Source organism: Priceomyces carsonii (assembly GCF_900007245.1).
Source record: "Priceomyces carsonii strain CBS4050 genome assembly, scaffold: Debaryomyces_carsonii_scaffold_5, whole genome shotgun sequence".
Lineage (NCBI taxonomy): Eukaryota > Fungi > Ascomycota > Pichiomycetes > Serinales > Debaryomycetaceae > Priceomyces > Priceomyces carsonii.
Genome location: NW_026946678.1, coordinates 267,244 through 289,437, shown reverse-complemented (window position 1 = coordinate 289,437; position 22,194 = coordinate 267,244). Strand labels below are relative to the sequence as shown.

The window sequence follows — 22,194 nt, the reverse complement described above, 5'->3', positions numbered from 1 at the left end:
CTTTAACCTTTTAGTAGAAGTCACTTCAACCAATTGTCAAATTACAACGCTCTAACTAATTGATGATTACAAAATGGCAGCACTTGTGCAGCCATTCTCTTACTGTTTTATAGTGAAGTCTAAACGACGAGAGACATGCGCTCACAAAAGTGATGTATACGATCGTGCGGGTCACAAAAAGCATTTCTGATCGTGCGATCGAGACAAAAGCAGGAATTCTTGCTAATATTATACAACGAAAGAACAGCCGAGGAACATGCTTCCCCACTAATATATATAGATAACAGAGAAAGATCGAAAGACGCCATAAAAGAGGATTGTTCTTGACATAGTAAAGGTATATATTTTTTCCTTGTTTTTTTCTATTGTGACAAGATCAAAGTTGTAGTAATATTGCAGTTTAGTGCTTTGACAAAAGAAAATGCGGCTACAGACCGAAACGGAAGTTCACATTGACAGCGCTCCGGATTAATTACAAATCGGATAGCGTATATAATTCACCCCCAAGATTCAAACTTGCCTCTAATTTCAATAGTTCACTATACATTAGAAAAGATAAATGGACATACCAAGCAGCATTAAGCCGTTCGCTGCTAAAAAGTTCTTCCATAAGACATGGGCAGGCACATTTTATTGCATGCCGCAGGCAATTTTCCAGCCTTCCAACGTTGAGGAAATAAGGGAGCTAGTAAACCAAGCAAGGATAAATAGGAAGACGATAATGACAGTCGGCTCTGGTCATTCACCAAGCGATTTGACGATGACAAATGAGTGGCTCTGTAATTTAGACAATTTCGATAGAGTGTTAGAGGAAAAAGAGGTATATGGACCAAGTCTCGATGGTGAGAAGAAAAACGAAGTAAAGTTTGTTGATTTAACTGTAGAAGCAGGCTGTAGGATATTTCAGCTAAACGAATACTTGAAGGAGAATCAATTGGCAATCCAAAACCTTGGTTCAATATCAGATCAATCCATCGCAGGCTTAATTTCAACTGGCACTCATGGGTCTTCACAATATCATGGTTTAGTATCTCAGCAAGTTGTGTCAATCAAAATAATGAATTCCCTGGGTGAAATCATAGATTGTTCTTCTATTGAAAAGCCAGATTTGTTTAGAGCTGCTCTATTATCATTAGGGAAGGTAGGTATAATCACTCAAGTTACTATCAGAACTTGTCCTAGGTATACTATAAAATCGAAGCAGGAAATTATCAGGTTTGACACGCTTTTAGCTCAGTGGGATAGCATCTGGTTAGATTCAGAGTTTATAAGGATCTGGTGGTTTCCTTATTCACAAAATTGCGTCTGTTGGAGGGCAGCTAAATCTGATGAGCCTTTATCAGACCCACCACCATCTTGGTATGGTACCACCCTAGGAAGATTCTTTTATCAAAGCTTGCTATGGATTTCGGTCCATATAATTCCAAGACTAACTCCTTTTGTTGAGAAATTTGTGTTTAAACAGCAATATGGAATTGTGGAAACTTTAGGAAAGGGTAATATCGCGGTACAGAATTCAGTAGAGGCTTTAAATATGGACTGCTTGTTTAGTCAATTTGTGGATGAATGGGCTTGCCCGTTGAACAAGGGTACTTCTGTCTTGCGCCAATTGAATGAATGTATTCAAAACGCTGCCAAGTCGGGCGAATTCTTTGTTCATGCTCCAATTGAAGTCAGGTGTTCTAACGTAACTTATTCAGATGTTGCTTTCAAGTCCGATGAGACTGGTGAAGAAAGTATATTTCCTCCCGAATCATGGTTGGCAACCAGGACTAGATTGAGCCCTGGACCTATTCCTGGGAATAATCTTCGTCCTTATTTGGACAACTCACCTCAAGGTTTAAAATATCCTGGACTAGATATGACCAATGTGACAACGGATAATTTAACCTTATTCATAAATGCGACGATGTATCGTCCTTTTGGAACACATGTTGATACTTCGAAATGGTTCCATTCATTTGAACATATCTTACTTCAAGCAGAAGGAAAGCCTCATTGGGCAAAGAATTTCATAGGACTAGATGGGTCTCAAGATTCAGAAGATGATTTAAAATCACAATTGCGGTTCGGCGGCAAGAAGTCGTACGCTATGCTTGGTTTTGATCCTGTTATGAAGAAATGGTTTGGAAGTAATTTGAATAAATTTAATAGAATTAGAAAAGAGATGGATCCTGATGGAGTCTTCTTGAGTGGAAAAAATTGGTTGATAAGAAACGGGCTCTTACTTGACTAAAGAATTAAGGAAACATGTTTTTAGTTATCTAGATATATAGCTATAATTAAGACTTTTCTCATTTGAAAGGAGCTTTAAGTGGATTTATTACAGTACCTTGCTTGGTGATTACTCTAGGCATTGTTAACTTTTGGTGGCTCTCTCTTGAAGTCCATTCTTGACCAATTGGCATTCTTAAAGATCTCTCGAATTGTTCTTTATGTTCGAAGGGAAATGGAACGGCACTAGATTGATATTTCAAGTTTTTCTTATTAACTTTTTCGTTAATTATTACACCCTTCAAGTTCTTGTCTCTTCTTTTATCTTTTTCGACTACACCATTTATTTTTCGAACCACCTTTCTCTTTTTTTGCTTGCCAGAGCCATGCCAGTCACCCCAACCTGGCAAAGTAAGATCTTCCTCTCTATTGTCCTCTTCTCGGATAGTCCTTTTTTTCTCTCTTTCGAATTCTTGAATAACGTCATCCCCTGCAAATGCTTCTTTGATCAAGTCCTTCTGTTTAAACTGCACGACGTTAGACGAGTCTTCATTTTCAGATTCACTCCCATATTGATCTATCACTTTCAAAGTTTCATTCATGTCTATTGAAATTTCCTTTTGCTTGGGTGCAGACTTCTTTAAAGCTTTAGCAATTTTTGCTGCAGATTTTGACAACTTAGAAGACGATTTGTCAACTATAGAAACTTTACTGGATTTTTGGGTATTAAGATCACTTTCTGTTAACCAAGGATTATGTTGTTCAGTGTGTTCAACCTCGTCAACTTTCTCCTCAACTTGAACATGTGGCTTTTGTTGAAACCTTACATCTTGTTCCTTAGTAACTTCTGAACTTTTGAATTTCAGGGCCAATTTATGGTCAAGATTCTTGGATTCGTCAATTTTAATTTCCTCTGAAATCTCATTATTTACATTTATCATGTCATCTTTCATGGATGATGCGATGGGCTCATAAACCCTTCTCCCTTGATTTCTTATAACGTTTACTGAATTTGGAACTTCTTTAAGCCCGTTTTCATCATTAGAACGTTTAAATTTTTCAATTTCGTTCAAATTGTCTCGCCTATTATTTTCAGCAGCATTCTTCATAAAATCCATCGCTAAGACTCCTCTCCCCAACTTTTTGCTCTCTATTTCATCTGTCTTACTATCATCCTTAAAAATCTCGTTCTCGACGTCCGATATATCCTCATCACTTTGCTCACCTTCCGTGTAGCCTAACTGTTTTGCTCTGAGTCTTTCACCATTTCTCAACATTTCTTCAAGATCAGACCTGTTGGCAACATCTTTTGACAACCCGCTTTTTATCATTGACTTCGCCCATTGACTCTGTGTCTTGTGGCGCAATGCCATTCTCTCCTGAGCTCTTTTCATATCATGATCTTCGGGATCACTTTCATCCCCTTCAACTAACTCTTGATTTCTTAACCTCTCCTTTTTCTTAATTTTATGATACTGCTTTGATTTAATTTTCTTAATTCTTTTAGCTCTTTTCTCATCCCGAAACATCAACTCCCTCATTAACCTTAATTCATGAGTACGTTTTTTAATTTCATCAGGTGTCATTTTTGCAATAGCTATTTCTTCAAAAGTAGCTTCTTTGCTATCATCTACAAGGGCCGAATCTTTCAAGACCTCATGGATCTTCTTTTCTAATTGGGTCGTGGCATCATTGTTAGACCTGAAAGTTAGTGCAGCGTCACCATGTTGAGGAGTCGGGTTCATGGGGAACTTTAAAACTTCAGCTCTTCTATTTGCTTGAACTGTTTCATCCCATTTGCTTATTTCAGATTTTGCTAACTCATAAGCTTCTTTTCTATCATGTCTTTCTTGAATTCTTTTCGGTAATGGAGTAGCAAGTGCTTTGGATTTGCCATTTTCAGGATGTGAAGTTAATAAAATCGAGTCCTTGGATACCGCATCATCAGCTGCGGATAACATGTCATTCACTGATAGCTTCTCACCCCGTGTGGGTAAACTGTATTCATTCTCTGCTGTGGTTTCGTTAACTAGTCTTTTCATTTCTTTGGAAGGTTTCTTCAAACTTGATTGTACATAAGACAAGGTATTGCTTAAGTCGACATCATTTTCGTTGTCTTCAGAACTTCCAAATATATCTTCCTCCTTATCAGAAGCCTCCAGAGATTCAGTAGTCGAGCCCTCTTCATCATCCAGCGATACAATCCCTAAATTATCCGTTAACTTTATATCTTTGCCATTATCTTCCGAGGAGTCTTCAAGATCCTTGTCATCCAAATCCCATACTTCCGACAATGTCACCAACTGATTTTCATCAATGCTTGAATATCCCGCTTCATCATCACTAGATTCTAGATCACCTGAATATCCTTTCTTACTCTTCAAAATTTGTCTCTTCTTTTTGTCTCTGATAGTTTGAGAAAATTTTGAATTTAAGATATCATAGTCATCATCAGAACCAAGAGCCCCATCTGAATCCAACTCTTCATCCTCAAGTTCTTCATCACTATCTTTATCTTCGTTTAGAAGCTTTCTTGCATCCATTATACCATCATGGTAATTCATTTCATCAGACTCATTACCTTCATCTGAGCCTGATAAGTTCTCCTGTCTTTCAGCAATTTGAAGAGCATTCAAAACTTTATTGGAGCTTCTTTTCCTCGTCTTGTTATGACTTTTTCGAGCCATTTCGTAACCGATAGAATGAATACACAACGATTACTATTGCTACTTTTTGCAAGCTTTTAAGAGATGAGCAGATCTTTAAAAAAAAAAAGACTGAGAAAAAAAAAAAAATTAAATAAATGGAACTTAGCTCTCTATCAAAATGATTTCTTGTCAAAACTGAGAAATTTTTGAGGTCATACATGCGACTCTCTTTCAATATCATGTAATTGGGATTGTGGAAATGGATTTTAGAGTATAGTTTATGAAGATCTAGTCTAAATTTCTCACATCGTGTAGACTACGAGGGAAGTTAAGAGTAGAATTTATGGCCAAGTAAATTGACCCAGAGAACTTGTCGAGAACTTGTATATTAAAAGACATTACTACAAAGCCTCTAATCTATCATTGATTTCTTCAGGAGACAAATTTCTGTATCTAGGACCCTCTACCAGAGTCCCCTTGAAGCCAAGTAATTGCTCCTGAGGATCGCTAACAATAGCAATATCCAAATTTTCTCCAGTGAGCTCGCCATCCACAGATTCTTTTAATGCTAAGAGAGCAACATGAATTGCATCCTCTAATTCCAAATTTTCATTCCATCTTTTTTCTAAAAACGTCTTAGCAGAATTTGAGGTCTTGCCAATTGCAGTAGCTTTCCAAGGAAAATAACTTCCCGATGGATCCACTTGATACAATTGAAACGATCCGGAATGATGATCATATCCACCTACCAATAATGAAACACCAAACGGTCTTACACCACCGGACTGAGTCGATTCTTGCATAGTTTTGGCAATCTCCTGTACTAATATCTTGACTGGCGGATATTCATTATAAATCCTCTTGTAATTTGTATGCGCCAACTTGCGTGCCTTATCAACAAGTACCCTGAAGTCTGGTCCCATCCCTGAATATGACATTCCAATATCTGGAGTAATTAGTTCAACCTTTCTATTTGAATCACTTTTGAGCAAAGGAGAATTAAATTTACGTTCAGTGGCAAGTACCACGCCATTCGCAGATTTAATTCCAATGGTGGTCACTCCCTGTTTCACTATATTCAATGCATACTCAATTTGTACCAATTTTCCACTAAATATTGTTAGTATCGATTATACATTTAATTCAAATTAGAGTTTACCTACCTTGGAGAAAAAGTTGTCAAAGAAAATGAGTATCTATCAGCCATTATTAACTCTTAATCAACTTGAAACAGAGTCTTTAAAGATTATTTATCAGACCTGATACTATGAAATGTATTTTATTATATTATATGAACATACAAGTCGTAAACGATTTTGCCTCCCGAGATATTCAATGTCGAATGTCGCCAGAAAAATTACGACATTTGTTGATTAACATGATGAAAATAATAAAATAAATAATCTCATTCTAAGAATAAAAAAGTAGTATGTAATGCCTATAATCTACTAACAAAAATTGAATGGAAAAAAAAGATCAATCTTCCTCTTCATCCGTATCAACAGGTTTGGGAGTGCCCTTTGGAGAACTTAACCATTCAATATGACGCAATCTCCGTCTCTCAGCTTGTGCCTTTTTCTCGTTCCTTGTCATCTTCTTCTTTCTCGTTCTTACTTTGATATTTGCGGGTGAATCGTCATCATCAGCTCTTTTAGCAGGGGAAGGCGACGACTGTTTTTCATCACCCGTTTTGTCTTCAAATCTGGAGTTATCCACCAGAACTGCACCTTTCTGAACTACTTCACCATTTTCAACATGCCATTGCTCTGGGCACAAGGCACCAACGAATTCGTTGTTATGTGAAATCATGACAACACCACCAGCCCATTCTCTAATTGCAATAGCAAGACCACCCAATGAATCACGATCTAAATAATTTGTTGGTTCATCCAAAACTAAAAGATGAGGATTATTCCACATGGCACCAGCAATCACAACTTTCACTAACTGGCCTCCCGACAAAGAACCCATCGCCGTGTGATCAGCAATATCACCATCCAAACCTACAGCCTCAAAATGCTTTCTTATCACTGGAGGTGTGAGCTCACGGTAACCGAGACCTTCTCTTGAAGCTTCATGGTCATCAAATTTTTGAATCAATTTTTCAAAGCCGTGCTCTAACAATACTTCTCTCGGAACCCAAGAGTTATATTTAGGTAAGAAGTATTTCCATTTAACTTCATATTGGAACGATTTTTTTAATTTTTGTCTCCCGACGATCGCTTCTATTGTTTTTGGTCCTCTTCCATCCTGAACATCAATTTCCTTGGACATGAGTTCCTTCTCCTCTTCAGATATTTTTCTCGACTCCTTCAACAAGACTTCACGATCATCACCAAATCTATAACGCCATTGCAAATATTGGTTAGCGGTCTTTTCTTTATGCTGCTCGACATGTTGTAAGGCATGTTGAGCGATATAACCAATTCTTAAGTTAGGATGCTTCTCTACCTTTCCAGTATCGGGCGTTAATTCTCCCGTTAAAAGCTTGATCAAAGTCGATTTACCTGCACCATTGGGCCCAACAATAGCCACTCGTGAAGACAATGAAAGAGAACAAGAAACATCCTTCAAAGAAGGTTTTGGGGCTCCTGGGTAAGTGAAGGTTATGTCGGACATACGGGCAACTGTACGAGTATTCGATTTGACTCCCGTCAAGATACCTGGAGGTGGGAAAGCCATCTTCACACTGGAATCAGTCAAAGTATAATATGCTTTACCTTCAGGTTTGACTTTAACAAATTCAGACAAGTTACCTTTGTAATATGCAAGTTTCTTATTTTCATAATGTATAATGTCGGTACAGACAGCATCGAGGAATCCTGAATCGTGAGAAACTATTAAAGAAGTAATATTGGAATTCTCAATTAAATAGTCTTCAAGCCATTTAACGTTAGTCACATCTAAGTGATTGGTAGGTTCATCTAACAATAACACATCTGCTTTCATAAGCATAGCTCTTGCCAATTCTAACTTCATCTTCCACCCGCCTGACAATGAGCCTACCTTTTGCTCCAATCTATCATCCGTGAATCCAACAGCTGACAAGGCTTTCGATATCTCTTGCCTATCAGTGCTCATCAACTCGGGGTCTGAAGCAATAAAGCTAACCAAGTCCATATCACCTTCGGAACCTTGAAGTTTATGTTCGACGAAGCAAGTTTTTACTTCATCAGCAGATGGAAAACCTTCTAATTGTCCCTTTGAGATGGCCCTCATCAAAGTCGATTTTCCTGCACCATTTCTACCACATAAACCATACCTATGACCTTTCAACAAGCGCAAATTAGTCTTATTTAATAACATACGTGAGCCATAAGCCAATGAAAAATCTGCATTAACGATCTCTACAGCTCCATCATCGTCATAACCAGAGTTGTTATTGTCAGGGGTATAGAGATTTCTGAGATTTCCAAGAATACTTTCGATATATTCGGATTTCAACTCTTCGTCAGGGAAGTTGCCAAGAACGAGACTAAGGTACTCTTTTAAGCGTTTCCAATCATTAACATTGGCATCCGTTTGCAAAATCACTGATATGTACTTGTAAATTGATTCGTCGCTCAAATTCAAGTAGTTGATAACAGGCTGATACTTTGCATCTATATCAGACGTGAAAAATTCACCAGCTTCATTTAAAGAAATTCTACCATGAAACTTTCCATCACTTTGTTGACTCTCAGCTTCTTTCAAAACTTCATGTGCTTTTTCTGCTAGCTCTCTTACTTCAGGAAGAGAAGCATTTTTCAAAACTTTTTCAACGCCAGGTAATAGAATTGGAATAAAAGATTCAATTTCTCTTTTGTTGTTCACCAAACGTGTCAAATTCTCAGTTACAGTCACAGTTTGTCTCAACTGATCATTAGAAGAAGAAGACATCTTCAATGACTTATCCAAAATTGGTACAAGTAATGACAACGCAGATTCTGTCACTTCAGCAACAAAAGTAACCGAAGACAAGCTCTTTATACACTCAGGAACTTTTGAAGGATTGGCCAAGGTTTCAACTAATAAATCAAACTTATTTTGTAGATCTAAGTTATCTAACAACTTGACGAAGTTTTTGAAGGTCTTCAATCCATGATTTGCTAATTCAGGTTTGAAATCTGTTGAAAGGTCAGAAAAAATAGGAACTGCATCAATGAATTTCATTTCAAGTACATCAGCGGGAACCTCTTCGATAACTCTATCAACAAGGGCTAAAGCAGTCAACTTTGAGTTCCATTTTGCCGATCCAGATAAATATTTCAATAATTCATCAAATACGATCGAACCTAGCGCTTCTGTAGGAAATATACCATAAAGAGAATCAGCTGCTGTCTTTGCTGCCTTCGACACATTTTTGTCCTTGTCCGCCTGAGTATCGAAAGCGACACTGAAATATGTTAATAAATAAGCTTCTTGAGGAGTATTTCCTCCAAACTTCGCAGCTAGTTGCAGAATTATTAGCATTGAAGCTTCTCTGACTAAGGGCGACTTTTTTGATTTTGACAATGATTTTAAAATTTCAGGCAATTTCCACGCTTGAATGACTTGTAATCCCTCGCTGGAAATGATATTGACCACGTTTTCAACCTCAACCTTTACTTCATGGATGCTTGAAGCATTTTCAATCTTGGACAAGTTTTCTTGGATAGGAATGCTACTAACGTTTAACTTACCTAAAGCTGTATTTAAAGAACTTAAGGACGCAGTAGAAGCATTAGCACTTGAACCTATAGGGGTGGATGTTCCACTATTCACCTGTGAATCTAAAGGAGTTCCAACATAAGAGCTATTGGCAGAAGAATATCCTCTGTTGCTAAATGACCTATTATTGGCAATATTTGGACTACCAGCACCATTAAGGGCCGCACCATTCAAATTCTTGTTTCCCTTTCGTTGCAGTTGCGGCTGCTGCTGTTTCAAAAAATCCTCAAAAGATTGCTTTGACATTTTGAAGACGGTCCGAAAGGTGAATCGTCACTAATCTATCAAAACACAGAGAAACTTATTGTTATAAAAAGTGAATAAACTTCTATATTAAAAAAAAAAATTAGAAATTTTCCAAAAAAAAAAAAAATAAAGAAAAAACTTTGCGCCATACAGGACACGAGATGACCCGATAATTGGGTATGCATTGAGTAGACTAATATATATATATTAAAGCAACAACAGATCTCATATATGCAAATCTAAAACTCCGCAATATCATAAAATTGCATGGATTCCAGATCCTTTGTAAACACTACCTGTTCATTAAACCTAGCCAAAGTTTCCGGTGTGTGACGAAGTTTAAAACTTCTGATAAATGTAAGCGACGTATCATAGATTAAAAGATTATCACCTTGAAGCTTAACTACATTTAACTTTCCGTTATTGTTCATGATAGCAAGCTGAAGATCATCGACAATTAGTTCTCCTGTAGAAATTCGGTCGATCATATCAAAAAGTTTTATCTTATATGAGCCAAAGCTACCAGAAATATTAGTGGGAGAGCATGGTTCAACTAATAGTTTGAAGTTTGAAACCACCAATCCCTCCCACGTGGAATCCGAGCTATCGTATTCTGTTAAGACAGAAAACTGTTTCGAAATTAGATTGAGTTTGACAAGCAGTTTATTCAATTTCAAAATGATCTCATATTGAAATAGGGATATGTCATTACAAGATACTGTTTTACTATGCTTTTTGATTTTGGGAGATCCCGAGGGCTTTGATTGCTCCGCAGATGCATTCTTAAACCAATGGACAAATTCAAAGTAATCATTTTCGCTAAGTTTGATTGACAGTTTGAAGAAAGTCTTATTATAATTTCCTATTTCTTTTGTTGTGAGTTGTCCTCCGACTAAATTGAGCTCATAGACTTTGAAATATGCAGATTTCTTACTTGATGTATTCACTATGAGTCCAAAATATTTCATATCAGTACTAGACTTGTGGGTGAATTCAATCAAATCACTAGAAATTATTGGATTTCCTTGCTGATTGAGATCAATGGCCGTGTCGTAAAAAGGGTCACATCCAACTCTAAAAGAAACTTGAGTAACTTGGCCCGATTTAAAAACGAAAAGAAAGTCTGCGCCTGATGCATTAGCATGTAGGGTGTATATACGGAGGATGAGCAGATTATCTCCTAAAAGAGATTGGCTCAAAGTAGTTTCCGTAACTAAATCCTTCAATGTGTACGACCAAACCCTCACGTTTAGCTTTTCATCCAACGCAGAATTGAATGACATAGCGGTGATATAGCCACCTGAATTGAAAACTTTGTATTCCGAAAAGGATGTTTCTTTAACTTGGATTTCCAAAGAAGGCACCAAAATCTTTTTCTCCGGATTTTCATCTAAAAACACTGTTTCGGTATCACTTAAATCATTATCTTTACTTGTTGGAAATCTTTCCATTTCATCGCAAGGCTCTGAGGGTAACTTATTGATCGCGCTCAAAGAAGAGTCTATGTCATTAGAGTTGTCTTGGTCACCCCATATTTCCCTATAACTGTGTTCTGAACTTTGATCATGGTCTTCGTTATTCTCTGATAAATATTTTGAAAAGATTGATCCTTTTTCTAGTTTTTCTCTGTTAGCGTTTTTATTGCTGTCTATGTCTTCTTGAAACATAAAGCTATTGAACTTCTTATCTATCACACTATCGAATTCAGAAGTTGATTCGCTGGGGTCTGGCAAGTTCAAGCTATTAAGATTATTACATGTAGGTGTTTTGAGCAATTGAAGTATCTCCTTCATGGACTTGGTTAGTTGATATCTCGATTTCTTGATTACCAGCAAGTCAATCTCCGGTATCTCTTGTTCGCCAACTTCTTCTTGATTTACGTTGTCATTCACATTTTCCCCTTTCAACTTACTGTTTTCCTCTTCAAGCTCTTTAATGAGAGTCTTTTGTCTCTCATTAATATACCTCAAGGAATTCATTTCTCCTTGCAATTGCAAAATTTTATACTTCATCTCCGAGTTTTCTAGTCTCGTCACGATCTTAAAGCGTTCTAAGTTTGTGAATTCTGATGTCAAATAATTAATTACACCCGGTAAGGTGTAGTTTGCTAATGGTGGGTTCTGCATCCCTTGCTGGCTAGCACCTTGCTCTTGAATGCTTTTTTGTTGCTGCTGCCATTGGCCCCTATGTGAGCCATTTTGATCTTTTGAGAAGTTCATGGCCAAGAATGAAATGTGTTAATTTTACGAGTTGGTACTCTTTTTTATTAATTAAGTCTAGCAATATATCCACTATCACAGTGACTGTAGATTTCATCTACTTCAGTTAATAACCTCTAGAAAGTGGAGTTCTATATGGCGTCTTTTCTCTTATTCATATTATTCTCGTTTCAAACAAGAGGTAAAATATAGGGCGCCCAAGCTATCACGTGAGCCCAATGAAGCATTCTTGGATTAGCAGATCCTATGACTTAGGATCTGAAGAAGGAAGAGGTCAAATGCAAAATTGAACTTGGATTTAAAGAGTAAACCATAAACGTATAAAATTATATAATATTTAACAAGCCATAATTGTATAATGTTGAAACCTAAATGTAGAGAATTTCTATTTGGCAGAGACCCAATCGTTCAAACCATATCTATTTCTAGCGATTTCAATGGCATAAAATTGAATTCTAACGACAAAAATAGTTCCATCCTGAGTATATTCCTCAGCTGCCTTAGATCTCAATAAGGTTCCAAAGTTATAATCTTCTAATTCATTGAACTTGTCACAGAACTCTCTCCATTTTACTTTACCTTCAGTACTTTTCATGTCATCTTCATTGATTACAGCCACATTTTCGGGCTCCTTGAATTCAGGAAAAGACTCGAGAAGCTGTTCATATATATCATCATCGTGCTTGGTCAATTTTAACTTTGATCCCGGAATGCTCTTTAATAAGTTCCAATAAGATTCCATTTGTTTCACTGCTTTCACAGCGAATTGCTTCTCGATATCTTCGAGGTTTTCTGCACTTTCTGCGTCAAAAGATGTCGACATTATAAATACCCTTTTTGATTCTTTAAAATAACAGCTAAAGGTGAAAAAGAGTTCCCGAAATCTCCTAAAAAATTATGAACTTGCTAAAGATTTAACCAGATGCAGGAACAAGAAGCCGATGCAACCCTGAGTATTTTTGGTTATGATGGATAGAGTTAACTCACATATACATCTACAGAAACTTATAATTTTTTTTATGCATGAAATTTTCATATATTAATATGTAATTAAAGCTTCTCATAGCGAAGAAAACCTAACTTTTCCAACACTCCAAGAGCCTCTCTTTCACCACTTTCATAAGCTCCATGAACGCATCCAGCTCCTTCTAAAATGGTATGCTCCCCGGCAAATCTAATTTCACCCATTGGAAAACCTAGTTGAGGTGAATCCCCGGCAACCAGAGCAATAAATTCCATGGGTTCATCATGCGGATAAGTGGCACCATAAGCACCTCTTATATAAGGGTTGGTTGTCCACAGGGTAACCAATGTCTGAATAGGATCCGTGAATTTCTTACCAGGGACCAACAAATCTGCAAGCATTGGTTTAAAATAGTCCCATGCTTGATCTTTATGCGATTCTAGGTATTCAGTCAAGGGGGCTTGCGTCAAAATCATTAGGCTCCCACCTTTTATACCAGAGTCTTTATGCATTGCCAGAACATTTACTATGTAACATGGATATGTGAATGGCTGTGGTAACTCCTTTAAAGGTGAGGACACATCTTCATCTGTAAACAGACTGCTGAAAATGACAAACCTATCTTCATTCATATCCCACCAAGTTGACTCAAACTCGAACACTACTTTTCCCAAGGAGCCGAAGTGTATAGTTTTTAATCCATTCTCTATGCGAGAAGGTAAGGGGGGGTTCCAAGTGATACTTTGTTCAGAGCTATTATCAAGTAACAAAATACTCAAGGGGACCGTCACGATCAAATAGTTGCAAAATACCTTTAATCCATTTTTGCTCTCCACTAGAATGGGCTTATTTGCCTCTCCTTTGAAGTTTCTAGTGATCACTGAAACAGGCTGATTAAGCACTAATCTACTTCTTGGAATTTGGTCCACTAGCTTGTCAATCACAAGCTGATATCCTTTTTTATTAAACAAGTCGCGCCCGTTGTGATCCAAAACTGAATACTTAGCACTAATATTCTCCCAAGATACACCGAGCCACAATTCTGCTACTCTTACTACCCCAACAACATGCTTAATTTGTTCTTTAGTCAAAAATTGTGATCGCTCTTTGATATATTTGTAAAACATATCTTTCAATGACATGTCTTTCGCCCCGATATTGTTGAAATAGTATTGCTGGACGTATATTTCAAATTCACCTCCAATCTTATTAAGCCTTAATGTATTTGAATCGAGAGGACTCTTTTGGGGCCCATCATAAAACAAAATTTCCTTATCATTAAAATACCCGTCCTTGCTTAGGTCGAAGTCATTTTTATTATTCTCTTCAATGAGCTCATCTAACACTTTATTAGACAATGAATCATGAAACCACGATGCACCTAAATCGTAAGAGTATCCTAGTTTCGATGAAGTTTTGTCGGTGTATATTCTACCTCCAATTCGGTCCTGTGCTTCTACGATAATAATATCTTCAGGTTTAAGCTTGGAATTTTTATTGTGCAACAATGTTTGTGCTGCCTTTAATCCTGATACACCAGCTCCAATTACTGCCACTTTCACTGTTTCTATTCTTCCGTCCATCTTTACTGTAAATAAATTCTATTCAAAGAAACGAGGTAGGATGACCTTTAGTCACTGATATTCAAAAAGGCTTATAAAACTATCTCAATATGTCTAAAATACTTACATAAGAAGCTGAATGCATTTATATATTGTAACATTTCGTAGGATATCTATTTCCGCATCAAAAGTTTGGTTCGCATCTACATACTGAATTCGATATTAATTTTATCGCTATAGTCCAAGCGACTTTTTAACGTGATTCCTTATCTGCCGGTTGTACTCCTCTCTATTCTCCCTCCAAAGTTTACAGGCATCTATATTGGCACCACTTTCAGAATTGGGCTCAGCTAGCATTGACATTACACTCAATAAAATTTTCTCTATACTTTGAACTGGAGACCAGCGTTCCTCAGGTCTCTCATAGTGATTAGGGTCCTCTCCAGGAGCATGTAAAATAGATATACAAACCGTTCCATCGGCATATATGTTAGGGTGTAGCAAAGGAGGATCAAACTTTAATACCGGTGGGCTCAACGGATAATCTTTGGGAAATTTTAAACAGGCTGGGAATACTCCATTTTCATAAGGTGTATCACTTGGCCCCTCTAGCAAGCATTCCCAAACGAATAAATCGTCCTCGGAAAGTGGTCCCGCAACAATGCCAGGAGGTGGATCCTTAGAAAGCTGTTGATATTCTTTCAATAGACGTTTCTGAGCAGTAGAACGTGGTGCCATATCTCTTTGTATATCAAAGAACTTATCAGTTCCGTCTCTAAAATGTTCGATCTATCCGAAGTCGAGGAATTTGAACAACGCACAGAATCGAAAGTGAAAAATTATGGCTACAGGAACCAGACCAAAAATAGACTAGTATATATCGATTGAAAATGAGCAAGTTTCTAGTAGCTAAAGTGAAGAATGTCTTAAGCGGCGATACTGTCGTGCTTGTTCCTTTGAAAACAACTCAAATTCCTGTCCCAGAAAGAATTTTAACACTTTCATATGTTAGATCCAATGGTAGTTTTATGGCTAAAGAGTACTTAAGAAAGCTATTGATAGGTAAAGAGATTAAATTCAAGGTTTTGTATAAAGTTCCTGCAACAGGCAAAGAATTTGGGGACATTCAATCTCCCACGTTTAATTCATTGATTGAGCATTTAGTTGAAAAGGGTATGGTCAAGGTAAAAGAAAACAACGCTGATGACGACGATGATTTTATACAACATCTTGTGGATATTGAGAGGAGAGCTGAGGCAACAGATCAAGGGACTTGGAATGCAAATGATAATGGTGAGGTAGAGCTCGTTGACCTCGACGACTTCGCTATAGAGAAGTCGAGAAAAACTCCTATCACAGTTATTGTGGAAAAGGTTATCAGTGGTGACAGAGTTGTTGCTAGAATTATTGTCAACAAGCACAAACACATAGTTACCTCTTTAGTTTTGGCAGGAATTAGAACTCCTCGTACTGATGATACTACTCAGTCCACGTTACAGAAAAAAATAGCTTTGGAGGCTAAACAATTTGTTGAGGACAAGCTTTTAACTACCACTGCTACTATTAAAGTTAGCATCATAGGAGAAACTCAGTCTGGGTTACCCGTTGCAGTTTTCTACCATGAGTCTGGAAATGATATTCATGAAAAATTATTAGAAAAAGGATTTGCTGAGATCGTTGACTGGCAATCTTCAATGATTGGATCTCAAAGCATGTTGAAATTGAGGAAAGCTGAACAGACTGCTAAAGCTTTAGGGAAAGGACTTTTCTCGACCTCCAAGGCTCCTAATGCATCGAATACCACCCCCTCGTCATCAGCGACCTTGAGACAAGGAGCTACGATCGAAGGAGTACAAATTTTGAATGTAATTAGTGCCGATACATTTGGAATAAAGTTACCTTCTGGAGAAGAAGCTACAGTTCAATTAGCTTCTATAAGGGCACCAAAGTCTTCAGACACAACTGTCACTTCGAATAGTAAGGTCCAGCAGGCTTTGGTAAATTCTGCGCGTGAGTTTGCTAGACAGAAGGCGATTGGAAAAACAGGTACTTGTTATGTAGTGGGTCTCAGAACTTTCCATCCCGCAATTAACTCTTCGCAAAAGCCAGCTTCTAAACATACAGAAGGATCAAGATATTTAATTGATTTCAAATTAAACGGACTGGAAGATTTAGCTGAATTGATAGTCAAAAATGGAATGGCGACTGTCATCAAACATAATAAAGCAACTGCTAACGAAAGGTCTATGAATTGGGACAAGCTCATCGAACTAGAAGAAGAACAAAGACAGAAAGGTTCAAGAGGTGTATTTTATTCAGGAAATGACTTAACCAAGGTTTTGACAGTTGGAACAAGGGTTATTGATGCTTCTGAAAACTCAAATAAGGCTAAGGCTTTTTTTAATGGCCTCAGACAAAAAGACAGAATTTCTGGATACCATGTAGATTTTATACCTTCTATCAATAGGGTAAAGTTATATAACCCTAAGGAAGGATTAAAGCTCACATTAGTCTTGGGGGGTTTATCAAACAACAAAGAAGGAGATGCTCCTGAAAAAGGTTTAAAGATGATGAGAAATAAGTATCTTCAAAGAAACGTCGAATTTGACATTTATGACAAAGACAAGGTGGGAGGTTTCATCGGTAATTTATATGCAAACGCCAGCAGCTCATATCCTGTGCAAGTGAGCTTACTCGAGCAAGGTTTTGTTCGAGTACATGACTTAGCAGTTACGTCTAATCCTTTCTGTGCTGAGCTAGTAAGAGCGGAAGAGTCTGCAAAAGAAGGAAAGAAGGGCTTATGGGCAAATGAGAATTCCATTCACGATATCTCAAATCAAATCGAGCAAATGGATTTACAAGGGTCGAAGCCCAAGTTCTTTGATATTGAGGTTACAGAAGTTGATCCTCTGGGAATAATTTACTTCCATATTTTAGACAGCGAAACAGTCGCCAAATTCAATTCTTTCAAAAAAGATTTTCAAGCTTTCCATTTGAAGCTGTCGTCAGCTAGCAGTAGCTCACTGGATTTTCCATCCAACTTGACGAGGGCACCAAAGAAGGGCGAATTGGTATCAGCAAAATTTTCTGACAATGGTAAATACTATCGTGCAAAGGTTCTCGCATTTGATAAGAGTTCTAGTCTTTACGAAGTCAAACATTTAGATTTTGGTAATGTTGATAAGGTTCCTTTGTCGGCTTTGAGACTTTTACCCAGTCAATTCAGTATCTCTAAATTGCCTGCTTTTGTTCACTCGACTTCCTTACAGAATATTAAGTTACCCCCTGCCTCATTTGAAGACTATTTGTCGAATGCCTTGGATGCCTTAGATGAGTATACGTTTGATAAAAAGTTGGTTCTTAGTGCGCTTCCTTCCAAAACAGGACCGACAGAGTACAACTCAATCATCTATGACTCTCAAAAATCTTTAAAGGACTCGACTTACACGATAAACAAGCAGCTCGTTTCTGATGGATGGGCTTTAGTCGACTCAAAAAGCTCATCGAACACCGATAAGGATTACGTTAATGGTTTACTTGAAGCTGAACTGAACGCAAAATCTAAGCATCTTGGATGTTGGGAGTTCGGCAATATTTCGTTTGATGAGGAAGATACTTATATATGAGCCCTAGCTTACTTAAATGTCAATATAAATATAATTTTATTAATTTTCTATTAATGGCATACCTTTAAATGTATATAAACTAACGGCTTATTAAATAATAAACATAACGACATTCGTATGGTATCTGTTAGCACCCAATAATGCCTGAATGCTGCATTTGACCGATTAGTGCTTCGTTGAGCCATACGGTCGGGTAATACATAGAATTTTTCACCAGACAAATTCGGGCGGCTCATAGATAGCGAATCTCACATAACCGTTGACGCCATCTGTTCTTTTCAACATAGCTTTGATAGCTTTTTTTTATTGCAATCAGCGAGAAAACATACAATAAAGGTGCAATATGAATCCTGCTTTTAGTAACTTAGGTGTCATGTTAGTCATGATGCAAGTGTCTCGAAACTTGGATTTCGAGAACGAAAAGACCATTTTCTGGGTCAGAACAGCATACGTAGCATGTCAAATTGTTACAATGGCTATCTATTTGGTTACTAAGTTCTTCATCAACCGTAGAAATGATTTGACCACTTTAAAATATGTTGAACAAGGTAGTCCATTTTCTGGTGAAGAACCGAAGGCTGTCGTGATCACAGTTAAAGAATATGATTTGAAGGAGGTTGATAAGCAAATGAAGTCGCTTGTTCAAGGTTTGGCTATGATGGGATTCATGCACTTGTACATGAAGTACACTAATCCATTAGTTATGCAATCTGTTACCACAGTCAAGTCAGCTTTAGAATCGAACATCGTTAAGATTCATTTGTTTGGCAGCCCAGCTACTGGTGATTTAAAGAGACCTTTCAAGGCAGCACCTGGTCTTATGAGTGCGTTTGCAAATGCACAGAATTCTCCTTCTGACGAGCAATCATTCAAGAAAGCTGAGATCAGCGGTGCTGGTGGTATTAAGGAAGATTAGTTCATGCTAAGACACAAGCATAGAGATATTCTATTATATAGTCGTATTTAACTCTCTAATTTAAGCGAGAAAATTATGCCATTATGGCCCTTATTAGAATTTGCTAATAACGTCTACAACGTAAAGTCACTAGCCCTATTAAACTTAAATAAGGAAGATTTTTTTTTTCAATTACGAATCAAAAAATGAATTATGAGGTTGAGGGCTCTACAAGAATACATTCCTGTTCTTTTCCTCTCACAAAGCCTATAGTGTCAAGTAATTTGGCACTCACAACTAAGTTATTGACCGTCCAGTCACCTTTTGCGTAGATTTCCGGCACTCTTTCAGCTAGAGGAATAATTAAGCCCTGATAAATTTCTTTGTAGCTTACAACTTCTATAGCAGAAACTTCAGTCTCTGATTTTAATTTTTTGAATGCGTTGTAGATCCACAACGGTAAAAAATTTTCATCATCATCGTCATCATCATGCTCTCCAACGTATTCATATCTATTATAACAACGGATTAAATAGAGTAACCAGCATTGATCCTGAAATTGTCCTTCAATGATGGAATCGAAAGAAGTTATCCCAAGTCCTGCTAAGAGCGATAACTGAAATTTTTTATCCTTCTTATAGACAGTCTTCAATGAGAGTAAACGAGGTCTGTTCTCCGGTGCAGTGAGTAATGACTTTTCAAGGTGCTTTAAACGAGAAATAACCAGAGAAAAGATCTTTTTTTGAGATTGAACATATATGTTGATATTTCTCAAAGCCTCTGTGTTACTATCTGAAGAAGTAATTTGCGAAAGCATCTCCTTTTTAGCCTCAATTGCTTTTCTCAAGTGGTTAATGCCATCCAACCTCATTCTCAATGAGAATCCGCTCTCCCATCTGTTTCTAATCAAGAGTTGAAATAGTTTTAGTAAGTCATCTGGAATGAACTCCCGGGTCACTAAAAAGACCAATCCTTCGGAATACTTCTCATATTTGGAAGAACCACCGGTATCAGAATTTTCCTCGTTTGATATTACAGAAGTAGTATAGTCATCCATAGTTGGCAACTTTACACCTCTTTCTTCCATCTCGGGAAGCATTTCTAACGGAACTTTCACTCTTAAGACCGCAGAATCGGCAGGATTATCTTCAATACAGAATCCGTACGACAATAAGAGCTCCTCGTTACCTTTCGGACCGTAGTTATTACATAATTGCTCTCCGCTTCTGGCGGATTCTGATGCAAAGTTGAAAAATATTTCTTCCCCCTCCTTACCTACTGTCCAGCTGACTTTAGCCTTAAAATCGTGATTTAAAAGATCTATAACTGGAAGCAACATGGCAGCATCTTCTTTAAGGGTATACACATCTGACTTCTTAAACTCTTTCAAAAGATAAAATGGGAATGATCTAGATTTCAAGATCAACGACGACCATAAAAAGTTAGGAAAGCTGGTCCAATTGTCGACATTCTCATCTATAATGAAATAATTATATAAGTCATCATCCGTATAAAACTTGAATTCGTAAAAAAACTTCATATTGATATAATGGGCATCAGGTAACGATATCCCTTGCGGTAGAGCATTTAACACTTCCCACCACTCATTGACTAAGTTACCTATGTTATCCTTCAAAGAAGTACCCAAGTTCGTCCCTTTAAGCTGAGACTTCAACTTAGAATCCCAACAATAAGGAGAGTCGATCTCTCTTAGCTTCGGCAACAGCCTTAAATAATCACCAAAAAAAGATTCATCGATGCGAATGGATATTCTTTCTCTAGCCAAGTATAGTTTCAACAAAGCATTTGTCTTCGTCTTTTCCTGTACTGATGAGCAATCAGCACTTTCATTGAATGAATTTAAAGCAGTGTCAGGAGTAATGGCCAATTTAACAGGTAATTTGATAAGTGAGGACTGCTGTAATTCTGAGGTTGCAACATTTTCATTGCATCTAGCACCCACATTGTTAGGATTAATCTCTTCAAAATGAATCAATGGTGAAACTGCTGTACCTTTGCTTTTTGCCCAACTCAATAGATCTAATATTTGCTCTTTCATTTTCAATACATAAGCTATATTGCTATAATGTGCTATGATAAAAGAATTCGAAATTGATTTGTACTGTATGAACTAGCGGGCTTTTTTTTTTCCATTACATTACAAAGTCGAGAGCACGAAACGATCTTTAAAAAGTTCAAAGCACTATTATGATTTCTAAAGCTCCGTTGAGAATACTAAGGGCAAGGAGCCTACTGTCTCCTAATTTTATGATTGCTAAACGCTTGATCAACAGTTCAAGTGTTAGATTTGAAGAAAAAGAGACTGAAAAAACAAAAGACATTGAAACAAAAGTTCAGAAGAAGAGAAGACCGTTGAGCCGTGTAGCTATCGGAGGTAACCTGGATAGTAATAAGCGTTACGCATCGACTAATATTGAATTCAGTTCTTGGAAGGCTGTCGTGTTGTTAATTGTAGCAGGTGGTGCATTTACATATTGGTTCAATAGAGAGAAAGAAAGATTAAGACTTCAGAAGGAGGTCGAATCGAAAAGGGGATATGGTAAACCATTGGTAGGAGGTGCATTTAGCTTGGTAGATACCGAGGGGAAGCCTTTTACGGAACAAAATTTAGTGAATAACGAAAAGAAATTCTCGATTATCTACTTCGGTTTTACTCATTGTCCTGATGTTTGTCCTGAAGAGTTGGATAAGCTCGGAGAAATGTTGACAACTCTCAAGAATAAGGACGGCATCGAGTTGCAGCCTATTTTTATTACTTGTGACCCTGCTAGAGATACTCCAGATGTCATAAAAACGTACTTGGAGGATTTTGATCCCTCCATCATTGGTTTGACAGGATCATATGAGAACGTGAAGAATGCCTGTAAAAAGTATAGGGTTTATTTTTCGACGCCTCCTGACGTAAAACCCGGTCAAGACTACTTGGTCGATCACTCAATTTTCTTCTATTTAATGGACTCAGAAGGAAACTTTGTTGATGTCATTGGAAGAGACGCAAGTGCAGAAGTGGGTTGTGACAAGGTTAGAAAGCAAGTAGATGCATTTATTCCGCAAGCTGAAAGAGATGCGAGAAATCAGTCTTGGTTAAGTTTTCTTTACAAATAGATTTA

General features: G+C 37.4%; 12 protein-coding genes across 12 annotated transcripts; 4 read left to right on the top strand and 8 right to left on the bottom strand.

Annotated features, from left to right (window-relative positions):
* Positions 1-559: 559 nt before the first annotated feature.
* On the top strand, positions 560-2,236 carry ALO1 (D-arabinono-1,4-lactone oxidase; the record flags this gene model as incomplete). Its single annotated transcript, XM_062954457.1, has 1 exon — positions 560-2,236. The coding sequence occupies one exon, from the start codon at positions 560-562 to the stop codon at positions 2,234-2,236; it is 1,677 nt and encodes a 558-aa protein (XP_062811157.1).
* A 58-nt stretch (positions 2,237-2,294) lies between these two features.
* On the bottom strand, positions 2,295-4,901 carry PRCAT00004459001 (uncharacterized protein; the record flags this gene model as incomplete). The annotated part of the gene is made up of 1 exon (XM_062954456.1): positions 2,295-4,901. The coding sequence occupies one exon, from the start codon at positions 4,899-4,901 to the stop codon at positions 2,295-2,297; it is 2,607 nt and encodes an 868-aa protein (XP_062811156.1).
* Positions 4,902-5,263: 362 nt separating this feature from the next.
* PRE8 (proteasome core particle subunit alpha 2) lies at positions 5,264-6,069 on the bottom strand (the record flags this gene model as incomplete). Its single annotated transcript, XM_062954453.1, has 2 exons — positions 5,264-5,972; positions 6,026-6,069. 2 exons carry the CDS (start codon positions 6,067-6,069, stop codon positions 5,264-5,266), a joined length of 753 nt encoding a protein of 250 aa, XP_062811155.1.
* Positions 6,070-6,338: 269 nt separating this feature from the next.
* ELF1 (Elf1p) lies at positions 6,339-9,797 on the bottom strand (the record flags this gene model as incomplete). The annotated part of the gene is made up of 1 exon (XM_062954452.1): positions 6,339-9,797. One exon carries the CDS (start codon positions 9,795-9,797, stop codon positions 6,339-6,341), a length of 3,459 nt encoding a protein of 1,152 aa, XP_062811154.1.
* Positions 9,798-10,036: 239 nt separating this feature from the next.
* Positions 10,037-12,016, bottom strand: PRCAT00004456001 (uncharacterized protein; the record flags this gene model as incomplete). Its single annotated transcript, XM_062954451.1, has 1 exon — positions 10,037-12,016. One exon carries the CDS (start codon positions 12,014-12,016, stop codon positions 10,037-10,039), a length of 1,980 nt encoding a protein of 659 aa, XP_062811153.1.
* Positions 12,017-12,401: 385 nt separating this feature from the next.
* Positions 12,402-12,839, bottom strand: PRCAT00004455001 (uncharacterized protein; the record flags this gene model as incomplete). Its single annotated transcript, XM_062954450.1, has 1 exon — positions 12,402-12,839. The coding sequence occupies one exon, from the start codon at positions 12,837-12,839 to the stop codon at positions 12,402-12,404; it is 438 nt and encodes a 145-aa protein (XP_062811152.1).
* Positions 12,840-13,066: 227 nt separating this feature from the next.
* CBP1 (Cbp1p) lies at positions 13,067-14,563 on the bottom strand (the record flags this gene model as incomplete). The annotated part of the gene is made up of 1 exon (XM_062954449.1): positions 13,067-14,563. One exon carries the CDS (start codon positions 14,561-14,563, stop codon positions 13,067-13,069), a length of 1,497 nt encoding a protein of 498 aa, XP_062811151.1.
* A 213-nt stretch (positions 14,564-14,776) lies between these two features.
* On the bottom strand, positions 14,777-15,280 carry PRCAT00004453001 (E2 ubiquitin-conjugating protein; the record flags this gene model as incomplete). The annotated part of the gene is made up of 1 exon (XM_062954448.1): positions 14,777-15,280. The coding sequence occupies one exon, from the start codon at positions 15,278-15,280 to the stop codon at positions 14,777-14,779; it is 504 nt and encodes a 167-aa protein (XP_062811150.1).
* A 152-nt stretch (positions 15,281-15,432) lies between these two features.
* Positions 15,433-18,168, top strand: PRCAT00004452001 (uncharacterized protein; the record flags this gene model as incomplete). Its single annotated transcript, XM_062954447.1, has 1 exon — positions 15,433-18,168. One exon carries the CDS (start codon positions 15,433-15,435, stop codon positions 18,166-18,168), a length of 2,736 nt encoding a protein of 911 aa, XP_062811149.1.
* A 343-nt stretch (positions 18,169-18,511) lies between these two features.
* PHO88 (Pho88p) lies at positions 18,512-19,084 on the top strand (the record flags this gene model as incomplete). The annotated part of the gene is made up of 1 exon (XM_062954446.1): positions 18,512-19,084. One exon carries the CDS (start codon positions 18,512-18,514, stop codon positions 19,082-19,084), a length of 573 nt encoding a protein of 190 aa, XP_062811148.1.
* Positions 19,085-19,274: 190 nt separating this feature from the next.
* Positions 19,275-21,122, bottom strand: PRCAT00004450001 (protein-lysine N-methyltransferase; the record flags this gene model as incomplete). The annotated part of the gene is made up of 1 exon (XM_062954445.1): positions 19,275-21,122. The coding sequence occupies one exon, from the start codon at positions 21,120-21,122 to the stop codon at positions 19,275-19,277; it is 1,848 nt and encodes a 615-aa protein (XP_062811147.1).
* Positions 21,123-21,271: 149 nt separating this feature from the next.
* SCO1 (Cu-binding protein) lies at positions 21,272-22,189 on the top strand (the record flags this gene model as incomplete). Its single annotated transcript, XM_062954444.1, has 1 exon — positions 21,272-22,189. One exon carries the CDS (start codon positions 21,272-21,274, stop codon positions 22,187-22,189), a length of 918 nt encoding a protein of 305 aa, XP_062811146.1.
* Between the last annotated feature and the right edge of the window lie 5 nt (positions 22,190-22,194).